General features: G+C 38.4%; 1 protein-coding gene across 1 annotated transcript in view; it reads left to right on the forward strand.

Moving 5' to 3' along the window:
• The first annotated feature begins 9787 nt into the window (after positions 1–9787).
• Positions 9788–13619, forward strand: part of LOC137928622 (semaphorin-2A-like) — a 61339-nt gene continuing 57507 nt past the window's right edge. Inside the window, exon 1 of the mRNA XM_068771527.1 lies at positions 9788–10337. Coding sequence (XP_068627628.1) covers positions 10205–10337 — 133 coding nt within the window. The 5' untranslated portion in view covers positions 9788–10204. The remainder of the gene's footprint in view (positions 10338–13619) is intronic.

The following is a 13619-nucleotide window of genomic DNA, read 5'->3' on the forward strand; positions in this document are numbered from 1 at the left end:
CTTTAATATCCATTAACGTAACTATAAATGTAGCTTAAATTAAATAAATAAATACTTAAATCTTTTTATATTAAAGTGAACATGACAACATGTTAGTTATTATTTGATGACTATCTTTTTTTTAAGAATATACGTAATTTATGATATCTTTATAAGGATATTCAGATATTGTGATGTGGAAACACGTTTATTTAATTATTAAAACAATTTGTGCGCGGAAAATGAATAATTCGCCTACGCGCGGTTGCGCATCGAACCATGGCTCAAATCCGACTCTCTGAACTCCAACGGCCGCGGGCGCACGTGCTGCGCGTTTTGGCTACCTGCCAAGAGCAAGCAAGAGCGCGTATCGTGCACGCCGTGCGAGTGAGCGAGACGAGTGGGCGAGACAAACAAAAGGTTGAGCGTTGTGACGACGTCCGCGGGAACTTTCACATCTGGCAGCTTTTTTATATAGCAATATTATTACATACTCCCCCTTTTGACCAGGACCAGTGACCTCACAACTGGTCAAACCGACACAAGCTTTCGCGGTCGGCCGCGAGGACGTTTTGGAGCCACAGGCTCAGGAATCTCAGTGCATTCACCCTCTCGCGAATGATAGCGTCTTAAGTCAGAGACATGATACTTCCCAATGGTAATGTCGGACTTATCAGGAAACGCTAACAGGTACGTAGTTGGGCTAACTTTCTTCTGAACGACGTAAGGCCCGTCTCGTTTAGGTACGAACTTAGCGCTGACTCCTTTTGCAGAGTTGCTGAGAACGTGCGTTTTCATCAATACGAGGTCGCCGACGTCGAGACCGTCACTTTTACGAATTTTATCTTTAACAGCTTTGCGGAGGTCTTGTTGGTGTTCAATACTTTCTTTGCTGGACTGGAGAGTATCTGCGAGTCTTAGCAGATAAGGCGTGATTTACGGCACGTAGTTCTCCGCTTCGACAACTGCACGCAAGTCCGTCTGAGCTGCAATTGGTGAGCGAAGTTCGCGAGCAAAAGTCAGGTATGCAGGAGTCTGTTGGGTTGCTTTTGTCAACGATGTGTTTAAAGCGAAACGAATAAATGGCAGAGCTTCAGGCCATTTTTGATGGTGATTTTCCACGAGGATAGCCATTTGCACCTTAAGGTCCCTGTTCTTCCTCTCCACAGGATTCGCTTCTGGATAATACAGGGGCACCAGATTCTGCTTAACACCCAAAACAAACATAGCTTTCTGCATAACATCGGCGACGACATTGTCAGAAATTAATCGCCTAGGAACACCAAAACGAAGGAAAACCTCCTCTATCAAGATCTTAGCACAAGCTTCAGCAGTAGCTTCAGTAAGCGCAAACAGCTCTACCCACTTACTGGCGGTGTCTTCGACAATAAGGACCCAACGTTCACCCTTGGGACCCTTAGGAAGTGGACCGAACAAATCTACTGCTACAACTTCGAAGCGCTGTGCGGGTACTGGAGTCTGCAACAAGCCTGAAGGCTTCTCACTCGAAGGCTTGTAACGCTGACATTCAGTACAAGACTTGAGATACTCCGCTACAAAACGACGCATTCCAGGAAAATAGAACCGCTGGGAAATACGATGCAAAGTCCTATCAACACCACCGTGACCAGCTGTTGCAGCGTCGTGACATTCAACCATAACTTGCTTCCGACGGTTGACTGGTACAACAAGCTGCGGTTCTTCCGTTTCTGCTTCCGTATATCGGTAAAGTATCCCCTTTGACATATGATAACCTCTATCTGTCCACCTACCAATCTCCACTTCTTCCTTTCCCTCCAGGCCCAGGATAATCTTCGCGATTTCAGGATCTGCGAGCTGATCTTCACGAAGAGCGGTTGCCTTCCATCGTGGCGTTTCAACCACCACCGTACAGACGCCACAAGCATCTCGAGCCTCCTCAACGCATGGCGGTCGACTGAGAGAATCTACGATGACGTTTGCCTTTCTTGGGGTGTAGTCCACTTGGAGATCGAAAGACTGCAACTTCATAGCCCAACGGACCAATCTACCTGCAGGAGACTTCAAGGTTAGTAACCACTTCAGGGGCTGGTAGTCGCTGGCGACGCGCACGGGATGACCATCGATGTAGCCGCGAAACTTCTCGACTGCCCACACAACTGCAAGAGCTTCACGCTCGGTGGTTGAGTAGTTTCGTTCCGCCGAAGTCAGAAGGCGGCTGGCGTACGCGATCGGACGCTCCTCGCGCGGCGACTCCCCCTGCAAGAGAGCTGCACCTAAAGCATAGCTGCTCGAGTCAGTCCTAAGCACAAAAGGAAGACTATAATCTGGCTGGATGAGGATTGGAGGAGAGGTAAGTGATTTCTTAAGTTCCAAGAACGCAGCGACTTGAGCTTCGCCCCACAACCAAGACTGATCTTTCTTCGTCAGCATAGTCAACGGTTGCGCAACCTTTGCGAAGTTCGGCACGAACTTACGGAACCACGAGCACGTCTGTAAGAAGGATTTCAAGTGCTTCACATTCGTCGGCTCGTTCATATCGACAATGGCGCTGATTTTGTCAGGGTCCGGCGATAGCCCTTGAGACGAAATCACGTGACCTAGATACTTAACACTTTCTCTAGCAAACACGCATTTAGCTCGATTGGCGCACAGGCTGAAGACACGAAGGCGATCGAAAACAGCTCGAAGATCCTGTAGATGCTGAGCAAAGTTTTCAGAGATCACGATGAGGTCGTCTATGTAACCTAAAATAGTCACGCCTTTTAAAGCAGACCCTGAACGAAACCTGTCAATCAGACGCTGGAACGTCGCTGGAGCGTTGCGCAAGCCAAAAGGCATACGCTTGAATCTGAAAACGCCAAATGGTGACACGAAGGCGGTCTTGTCGCGATCCTCTTCCTTGACAGCAACCTGCCAGTAACCTGCCTTGAGGTCGATGGTGCTCATGAAACAACTTTTGCCAGTATACTGCAGTAGATCGTCGATCACCGGAAGCGGATAGGAGTCAACCTTCGTGACGGAATTCAATTTGCGATAATCCACACAAAATCTGTAGGACCCATCCTTTTTAGGTACCAACAGCGCTGGTGCTGCCCACGGAGACTCACACTCTTCGATGACACCCTCCGACAGCATCTTATTAATTTCAGCCTCCATAACTTCTTTTTTCGCAGGCGTCAGGCGGTACGGCGGGACGGCGATCGGCAGGTGGGTGCCGGTGTCAATGCGGTGTTCAGCGAACGACGTCGGTCCTCCCCCTTCTCGGAAAATGTCCTCGTATTCCTGCAATGTCTGCGCAAGGCTTGCTCTTTCAGGTGGTGACAGCATCATACCCTCGTCCGAACGCAACATGTCGGCAGAGGCGCACCCGATGAAGTTACGTGATTTCTCACAACGCAAGGGGTGAATGACCTGAGGTTGATCAGCTGTGAACCACGTTTCATTAAAAATATCAATAACCAAACCAGCTTTACGTATAAAATCAATGCCTAGCAATGTTTCATTGTTAACTGCATCTGGAAAAATAATAAATGTGATAGGTATTGATGCGCCCGCGAGCATCACCACAACGTCCACCAGTCTGACTGTCACGTCACGCACTACACCGTCAGCAAGTTTTACAGTCATGACGCTACTACGCATCGGCTGCCCTAACTTAAGCAACAAGGAGTACAGCGTGGATCCGGCAACGCTACGTTTAGCCGCCGTGTCTAATAGACCGGTACCGCGATAGCCAAAAATCTCTATGTCCAAAATTGGACGGCCTTTGGTACAAACATCCGGACGCAAGCGCTCGGTACGCGAGTTATCCACTGACCGCGCATCAGGCACATCATATACATTACAAACAGAATTTAAAAAAACAGTATTACAATCAAAAGAAACATGGGCTTGACATTGCGATGCCTCGGTTTTGGAATATAAATGCCTATTTGTTGACATAAAATCGCATGCAAAGAACGAATCCTTAGTGTCCGTATTTTTTGTATTACAGTTAACACAATTAGCACGAATAACACCTTTCATACCACAACCGTAACACGAAACTGTATGCGGATCACTTTTAGATCTAAGCCTTGAGCACTCATCGCGATTATGTCCACTCTTCTTGCAATAAACACAAAACCGTTTACCTCGATTCGGCGCATTCGCTGCGCTTACCACAGCAGGTACAGCGACGACGGCGGCGGCGGCGCGTGCCTTGCACGTCGCACGCGCGCGCGAGCCCGCACTCCCTGCTCGCTGATCGCTTTGTACACTTTCTCGTGTTAATTTGAAACGAGCCGTGCAACCGGCGAAGTTTCCCGACGGAGACGGATGAGCCGAAGACGACGATGGCGATGGTGATGGCGAGGGCGCTCCTGTGGTGAAGGCCGGCGATCGCAGCAAAAGACTCTCGATTAGCTGGCGGTTTGACTCCGCTTGAGCCTTGGCGAACGCCGCCATGAACGACGATAGCTGCCCCTCGGTCATGAACCTGTCCGAGTCCTCATTCTCGACGTTGTTACGGACGCCTGTAGCCTTGCAACGCGGCATCGCAAACAACAGATGCAAACCACTGACGAAATTCACTCCGATAACGCACAATTGTTAAATTTTCGATAGGATTCTTCTACGACGCTAAGATGGCGAACGGTTGAATACGCGATTTCGTCGATAATTAGCGTGTAGGCCACGGGTTGGGAGCCAGTGTGATGTGGAAACACGTTTATTTAATTATTAAAACAATTTGTGCGCGGAAAATGAATAATTCGCCTACGCGCGGTTGCGCATCGAACCATGGCTCAAATCCGACTCTCTGAACTCCAACGGCCGCGGGCGCACGTGCTGCGCGTTTTGGCTACCTGCCAAGAGCAAGCAAGAGCGCGTATCGTGCACGCCGTGCGAGTGAGCGAGACGAGTGGGCGAGACAAACAAAAGGTTGAGCGTTGTGACGACGTCCGCGGGAACTTTCACATCTGGCAGCTTTTTTATATAGCAATATTATTACAATATCGATTTTTTAAAGCCGTTGAAAATCTCTTTATTCGGAATATAACTTCATAATCATTTTATTATTCAGAATGTATCAAAAATAGCACACTCCTTCACTTTTATCCATTCTGACTTACCTAGTCCAGAAAAAGATATTTACTAATGCCTTTTACAGAAATAAATATAAAAGATATTGCAAATAAAAACAAAGTTTTTATACCTTAAAATAGAATGAATTATGAGATTCAGAGTTATAATACATGTTAATCAGTTAAATTATCCATACCCGAATAAAATTAATTTACGAACATCTTTTCTAAATACGAGTCTTTCCCACACGGCGAAGATCGTACAGACAGATCCTTTCTTAAAAACAAATGTAATTTAAACCTGACTTCTTTAAATGCAATGGAACGAAAGCTCGTTGCGGGATTTTGGCACATACATAAATTTGTACTCCTTCGCTTTTAAAATAAAGATTTTAATTCAGTGTAAATAAAAAGGACGTAGTGTTATACTTTATTTTTTTGATTAACATATATATTTGTATGGTGAGCGGTGACAGTCCAGCGGTAGAGGACTGAGACGTAGGTTGAGGGTTCGATTCCCGGGATACAATCTTATGTAATTCACACTTTTTGCATTTATTATATATGATTGCCACTGCTTACAGACACGTTTCAAAAGGATGGGCTAGTGCCCACTACTGCAGAGCAGTAGTGGGCACTAGCCTTCAATGCGTACCATAATGACACACTTCAAATCGCTAACTCGCCTGTCTGGTGTGGCGATTCTGATATATATATATATATATATATATATATATATATATATATCTTTAGGGAAGGTCTATGCCTTGCAGCGGGCGTCTATGGGTTCAAAAAACAACGATATATCTTAGTTACAAATACTGCTACTTCAAAATATCGGAGATTAAAAAAAAACTTAATACTTTAAGAAACAATAAATTTTTTGTAAAAGAAACGCACCTTTTGTTTGAGATTGTAAACCAGATTGCATTACAAGATATTGATTTAAAACTAGTATTAAAATCTGTGAAATAGAGATATATAATTCCTAATATTTAGTTGGAATTAGAGTTGTATTTTTTTATGTTGTAATGTTAATAAACACAGCATATTTTGACAATGTCAATTGACATCTGTAATAACCGGCCAGCAAATAGTCAGACACTAAATATGTTAATAATAGTGAGTGAGTGGTTTATCTTTAATAATTAAAATAAACATTAAGGTTTACTTTGCAATTAACACAAGGATAAAAGATTTATCCTTTGGAAGACATATTTGCTCGATCTAAAAATGCCTTCTTACTAGCTAAAAATTAGAGAAAATGATTTATTATGAGTGTAAAAGTTATAAAATGTGTGAAAGTCATTTGTCAGGAAAAAACTTTAAAGCTATTACCCCTATTCCCAATCATTGGGTATGGAGTGATCGTTCTGAAATATGTTACAAAAATTAATGATTCATTTTTCTATTAGAATGCGAGAGGCCACAATACTTACCGGCAATATAAAGTCTGAAATAATATACAGATAGTAAGTAATTTTAAAATTTAATAATAGGAGTTTTTAAAATACTATATTTATTATATATTTCTTACTATATTATCATTACGTTACGTAGTGTAGAGTGTGCCGTGCATTAATTGTCTGCTAATTAGCTATATATTCATCCCTTTGAAGCTTTTACACCTATAACCCATCATTCATATCGTATTCAGGCCAATAGATGATACTTTGTTTTTCTACACAAATTTGACAGGCCAATACTACCCTTAGGAGAGCAACTGTTTTATGGACATTTACCTGTCACGGAATGATTTGTGGATGACAACGTGAATAATTCCTGATTGTCAATGAGCCTTTAAACTATTTCAAGGTATTACCGAGAATTTAGATTTAAATAATTTATATCGAAAAGTTTTGCTATAAACACATGACGTCTAAACTTTATCCTTATTTTTAATCTAGATAAGAGAAAGCGGTACTGTGAACATTACTGTGTCATCCGTTAGTTATCCTCGTTGTAAAATAAATCTGTTCAAAGTTAGGTTTATATTTAAAGAAAATAAAAACAAAGCCAAACTTTAACATCTTAAATGTAAATTAAAGTTAGAACACTTTTTGGATTATATTTTAGTATTATTCTAATACATAAAGTCAACTGTAATAGAAATAACGCTTCACGCGAAAATAATTCCATTCCGTACGCTATTTTACGTCATTATTAAATAAATGGAACTACAACGAATGCGAACTGCGGCCGTGATCATTGTTGCATTGTTTATCGTTGCACAATTATGGCGGAATTGGCGGCCAACCCACCGCTGAAAACAAATTGAATGTATTAAGCTCAGCACAACTTTATACGCTGTTTATACTGCACACTTTACGACTCTACGTGCGTGTTATTTTGTTTTGTGTCGGAATTATTGTATTCGCCTAGTACTAAAACGAATACAAACTCTCCTATTGAACTAGTATTTGTTGTCTTGCGATTAGTATTATAATGTGAATTTTGTATTCTGACCGCGACTAATAAAGTATGAGCTTCGGAGGCACTTCATGTAATACTATCAGCACAATTCACAATAAAAAATTAGTGACCTAATTTTTAGAAGAAAACAGAGGAAAAAGTGCACATTAGATTTCGTGAGTAGTGTATGTGTATTTGTTTATATTGTATACGAGTGTAAGTGTATATCGGGGATGTAGATAAAGTAGCAAGTCTAAGAGATTTTGCTTATAATTTAGATTATTGTGTGAATGTATTTTTACAAGTACAATTCGATAGTAATTAGCTTCTTATTAACTAACTGGAATACTAATTCATTTTGAATTTACAGTAAAAAAACATTGATTATATTAAATATTCTTTATTATTATTATGTAGTAGACAACTAAGCATTTGAAATACATTTTTCGTTTTAGCTATCAACATATAAAATATTGAAATTGGTTAGGCAATGGGCCGCTGGCACGTCGGCAAATGCTATGAGTGCCAGGACCTTTCTCTCTTAATGGATACCCAAACCTTCAACCGCTTTTATACGAGAAATCTCAGAAAATAAATGAATCTATGCCGTATGTAAATCGAATGCCGTCGAAAGTTTTTATTGAAAAACTTGAAGCGCTGATGAAAATGGGTCTGCGATGTTAAAGATCTCATCGCTTGCCTAACAAATGCGGTACCAAGTTTCAAAAATTCTTATGAATTTTGAAACAAAGTCATATCTAATATTAAAATTGTTCAAATTTATATTATTATTTTTTTTATTATTGTACATTCGTATCAGTCTACATATTACATGTTAACTTAAAATAAACTGCACAGACAATACAATTGAATAGATGCAACGGAAGGGCTATCTATGGTCTGTGTTACTTTAAAAGATGGAATCAGAAATAAGGAGTTCGATCGACAAATGTGAGTACCCGTCGTAACCCAGCGGATTAGCAACTTTCAATGCGGCGTTAAGATTCTGAAATGGAAAGTAAGGACCAGCAAGAGCAGCGTAGGGAGTCGAGTCACAATATGGACAGACTTTGTCTTGACGGCGACGATTTCAACAAGTCCTAATGGAAATCTATGGGGTGGCCTAGATCCAGCAATGGAAAGTCCTGCTGCTAAAATGATGATGATGATGAGATACGATAAAGCACTTAAAATACTACTTATATGGTATAAGAACTGCAGCTATCCTTTATTATTATGAAACCAGAGGAAAGTTGTGGGAGACGTCTTCATCGGAGGCGCTAACGTTAAATCATAACATCTGCTGATTTAGTCTCCTTAAAATATACCACTAGTGTTAACTTTCGATTTTACCATGTTGCATGCGGGGCATGCTCTAATTCATTACAATTGAAAAGCTTCTGTCACAATTTTTTCACCAAACATGATGGTTATTCTTCCTTTTTAAACATTTATGACAAAACAAAAAAAATTATTTCAATGTTTACTAACACGTATAACCAAAGAATGGAACAATTTAATTATGTCATGTTTTTGTCCATATGTCGCTAATATGTTTTAATAAAATAGTTTAAAACAATACACGATGAAAAAAATAAAAAATTAGAATTTTTATGACCGCATTTATCTTTTATAGTTTTTATATTGTCCCTAGAATTAAGTAGTTTCTTATATTATGTTAGTACATTAACATAAAATTATGTTCACACTGTTTAAAGAATCACGTTTATTAAAGAAATTTCATAAATGTTTGTTGTTTTAATAATAAAACTGTCCAAATAGATATCTGTTCATGTTATTGCAGTCAAAATAAATTACTATAAATTATTTCATTGTAGACGTGGTAACGATTTGTTTAGAATTCCGTTAGAAATTTACGACAAAGTGACGTGACTCACACATACCGCGCCGCTTATTATTAAACATATATAAAGAAAAGTAAACTGCTAACTTCCTTTCGCGTGCTCACAAACATAAAAGTTCCTCGTGCGTATCCTAACGAAAACATAAATTAGGTAAATTTACTACGCTTTATAGAGAGCATCCCCTTCATTACAATATGTTCGTAACGATACCGAGGGTCACTGCGTAGTCAAATCTCCCCTCCTCGAAGGGCAAGGAGTCGTCCGAAATATCAAAACTTTTTAAGTTATAACTTTTCCTTAAATGCAGCAGCGTGAGCTTTTTCATTGTACAGGTATAGCCAGAGCTACTGGCGATGCGCTGTCCTCGTCTTACATGAAGGATACATGTCAGAGGGCAAAACGAGCTTCAGTTCAGCCGTTGTCTCGTACAGCGTGCGTGCCGGTGCCGAGGCAGGCGGTTCGCGGTGTTCCGGATTTAGTCTCCGGCGTTGCGATGTCGGCGGCGCACGTATTGCTCCCCGTCCGCCAACTCCACGTTCCGACGATCGCGCCGATACTTTTCTCCCGGCTAATAAATCACGCGAGCCGAACAAAGTAAACCCTCACGAACAGATTATAACTAGATACGAGATAACAAGCTCGCGGTACGGCCACGGTGATTAATCACTAAAAGTCGAGTCGTTCAACTCGAACGATTCGAACGGAAGCGTAATCTCGGCTAGACTCGATTTAGGTGCGTAACGTAAACATATAAACATTGTTGAAGTTTTATAGAATTGTTTGTTGATTTAATGCACAATAGTCGGTTTTATTTTGTGCTCGTTTAGCGGTAATGTCGCTCAACAATTCTGAGTAGTTAAGTCGTATGCAATAGGTGAATGTGTATAGGTAGGACTGGTCAGGATGGGTGGCGGTCAGTGGATCGGCGGTGTGCTCTTGGCTATGCTGTGGTCAGCTACGGCGGACTCGTGGACCGCCTTCCAGGAACAGCCTTGCTGCCGGCCGGTTTCACATCATCGCATTCGTCATCACAGAGGTAAGACTATTTTGTGTATGTTAAATTGTTCCAACGGGTTCAATGTTGTCCGTATCGTTTGTTATAGTGTTAGCATATTAAAGTTGTTGTTTAAATAATGTATAAAAATATTATATCTAGAATTAACTGATAAGAAACGAATAAAACATTTAAAAAGTTAGTCATAACCAAAGACTGAGACTCGAGTCCACGAAATATGTTATTAAAATGTTAATTTCTTCCATTACCCATTATTATTAATAATCTTAAGTGCTTATAACATTTTGTTTTTAATGATAATAACTATTTAAGTTTAAATTCCGTAACGGTTAAATAATTGGCGTCGTTTTCCGACAAACGTATTTCCAAGACAAAGCAAACATAAATAAGATCGCGGTTTATCCGGGTTTAATCGGAGATATCATTATTTTGGAGCCCGTTCAAAGGAATACGACATCTGGGAAATGGTATTTGCTTTACTTTTCAGTTATTATTTATTTCGATGGTTGTCGATACATTATGTATTCTTTATTTATGAACTTTTTCAAACTAAAATATATTATTATGTTTGTTGTATAATACAGAATAATTGGTTATAAGTGTAATAGGGGTGAATGTATAGTTTGTTTGGTGTCAATTAATGTATAGTACATCATATTTATAAAAAACATTTGTTTCTGGAATAATAAACAACATAATACAATAAGAGGAAGCATTGTCAAAATTCGGAATACTACATATTAAAATTAATTATTGTTTACTATCTATTTCTGCATACCTACTTTGTACTGCCAAAAGTTATAGGCCTAAGGCATTCCAAGAGAAAACAAATTAAAATGTGTATTTCAACCTAGTATTTCGTATATTGTATGTATATTGCTTAACAATAAATTAATATTGTATTAATAAAAACAAGTTCTTGTCATATACCCTAGATAATTGTTAGGTTTCTTTTGCAAAGGTCTAGGACGAGTACTGTCTACTGCTAGTTCTCCCGCCAAATAGTAAGGAGTTAGCATTATTGTGTACGGGTTTAAACGATGCCGTATAAAAGAAGGAATAATGGAAGAATGATCAATGCTTCAAGATCACCGTTACATTCGCTTCAGATGTATAAAACTTAAGAATATAGCACAGGATATTCTATGGACCTAACAGTTGTATTCCAATAACACGCTATAACTTTTGATATCACGTGCCAATACTGCATAGCAATTTTTAATGCGGTCCATTAAGTTGGACATAGTAATAATTTTGACAACATGGTTTGACCAACGCGTTTTTGTCCATAAAACTTTAATCCAGTATGAATTTTATTTGACGTATATTGAAAGGTTATATAAATAAAAGACAACAGGGTGCAAAAAATGCAATCGCTTTTCTGATAGTAATAATTTTAGACATATGTGAGTTAGATTTATATTAAATGAACTTTCTGGTGTTAGCTATATTACGCTTTTCTAATGCGCTGTACAGGGGGGCCCGATCATACCATATGTGCTCATTTTTCGATTTGACGTTGATTTATGGTACCTGTATAACTTTTATAGTAACATCTGAAAGTAAGTGATGATTTGAGTGTAATAACTTTCGTAACTCTATGCCAATTCATAATAAAATCAATGTCGCATAAAACATACAATATTTATAGTCTACAATACTCAAATTTACTTCAACTTGAACTATCTGTCAGAACATGAGCCTTAAGTAATAATAACGACGACAGATGAATTCAATGTTGCGTGGGAGTTGATGATTACTATCTCACAATTTCGTTCATGTAGGTGGAAGCAATCAACAACTTTATAAATTCAGTTAATTAGCAGAGACGGTAGTTATAAACTATAAAGCGACATGCGCGAGCGATTAGACTGCGTAGTTTCGTAATTAAAACATATCATTTCGAGAACATCGAAAGTCTCACGACGTGTATTCATGTTTTTAAACTTGATATATGAAATATTAATGTACAAACTCACTTATTTAAGTATTTTTCAAAACATTAAGTTTTTCTTTAAATATCATATCATATCATATAATTTGGAAGAATTTTGCGAAAGAGAAAAAGGCGATAGTAGTAATAAAATGTTAATTTATGACAAAAACAGAACATACACGGGGTGGGGTACAACAGCAAAAATTGGATATTTATTATTAACGTTATTACGACATCAAAGAAAGTGTTCTTAATAGATATAAAATACCATTGAATATTTCGAATTAAATTGAAATGTTACACAAGTCGTCTTTATTAATTTTAATTTTACTTTAGTTGAGACATGGTACATAAATATGGAATATTTCTTTCGCATGATAAGAAGCTTAGTAGTATCTCTACTGCTTGATGGGTGTTGCGATAAAGCGGCGGCTTCTCGGAAAGCGTAGTTATGCGTCATGGACTTTTATATTAATGTTTATCTCAAAATATTTAAGTTAATTAATTTTAAACACAGATTATAATGTAACAGATTATTTACATTTCGCATATAATTTTTTTTTCCACCAAGCTTGTGTTTCTTAATAACGTTACCCAAAAATAATAAATTGTTTTGTATGCTGGTGCGTACCACAGTCAAAACTTATGTCGTTAGTCCGGTATAGTTATCGTTCTTTGATTACACCCATGAGAAATTGAAATTATAGAACCTATAATATTGCTTGATATACTTACCAAAGAATATAACGTTTAATTCCTAAAGAAAAATACTATTTTTCTTTAGAAGATGTAAATCAATAAGCAACAAGATTTTGGATTGAAGGTTTTTATATGAGTGTATACATAATTGTCTTTCTGTTTAAATACAGAGAATTAATCTCATAGTAATAACGGATCCACGATCTGATAATTGTGGATCTTAATCCACAATTATCAGATCGTGGATATAATATTCTTAAATAGTAAGAATCTTTTGTGTGTATAAACATCGCTAGTTAAAATTTTTTATTTGTTTTGGTTTAAAAATCTAAAGCTTCCCTCATTAATATTCATTTGGGTACCGAATGCACACTCTGACTGCTTGAGCTCAAATATTGGATGAAAGCATACGTTGTTTATTTAAGCGATATCCCGAGATAAAATATATTGAAATAAATATAATATATTAAAATATATTTTTTAAGAACTTTCAATTGGTTAACTAAATATAATAGATGTTAAAGTAAACATAGTCTACCACTAAAGTAGTAAGTTAGTAATAACTTCCTTATCTATTAACAAACGACAGTCACACCGACGGACAGAGGTGCAATTTTGTTAACCAGAATTGTACTGCGAAAGTAATTATTTCGTCGTATAAAAGTACG

The sequence above is a fragment of the Battus philenor genome, unplaced genomic scaffold (genome assembly GCF_028537555.1).
Source record: "Battus philenor isolate CCGP_79_NKW_IND1 unplaced genomic scaffold, ilBatPhil1.0.hap1 SCAF_4, whole genome shotgun sequence".
NCBI classification, from domain to species: domain Eukaryota; kingdom Metazoa; phylum Arthropoda; class Insecta; order Lepidoptera; family Papilionidae; genus Battus; species Battus philenor.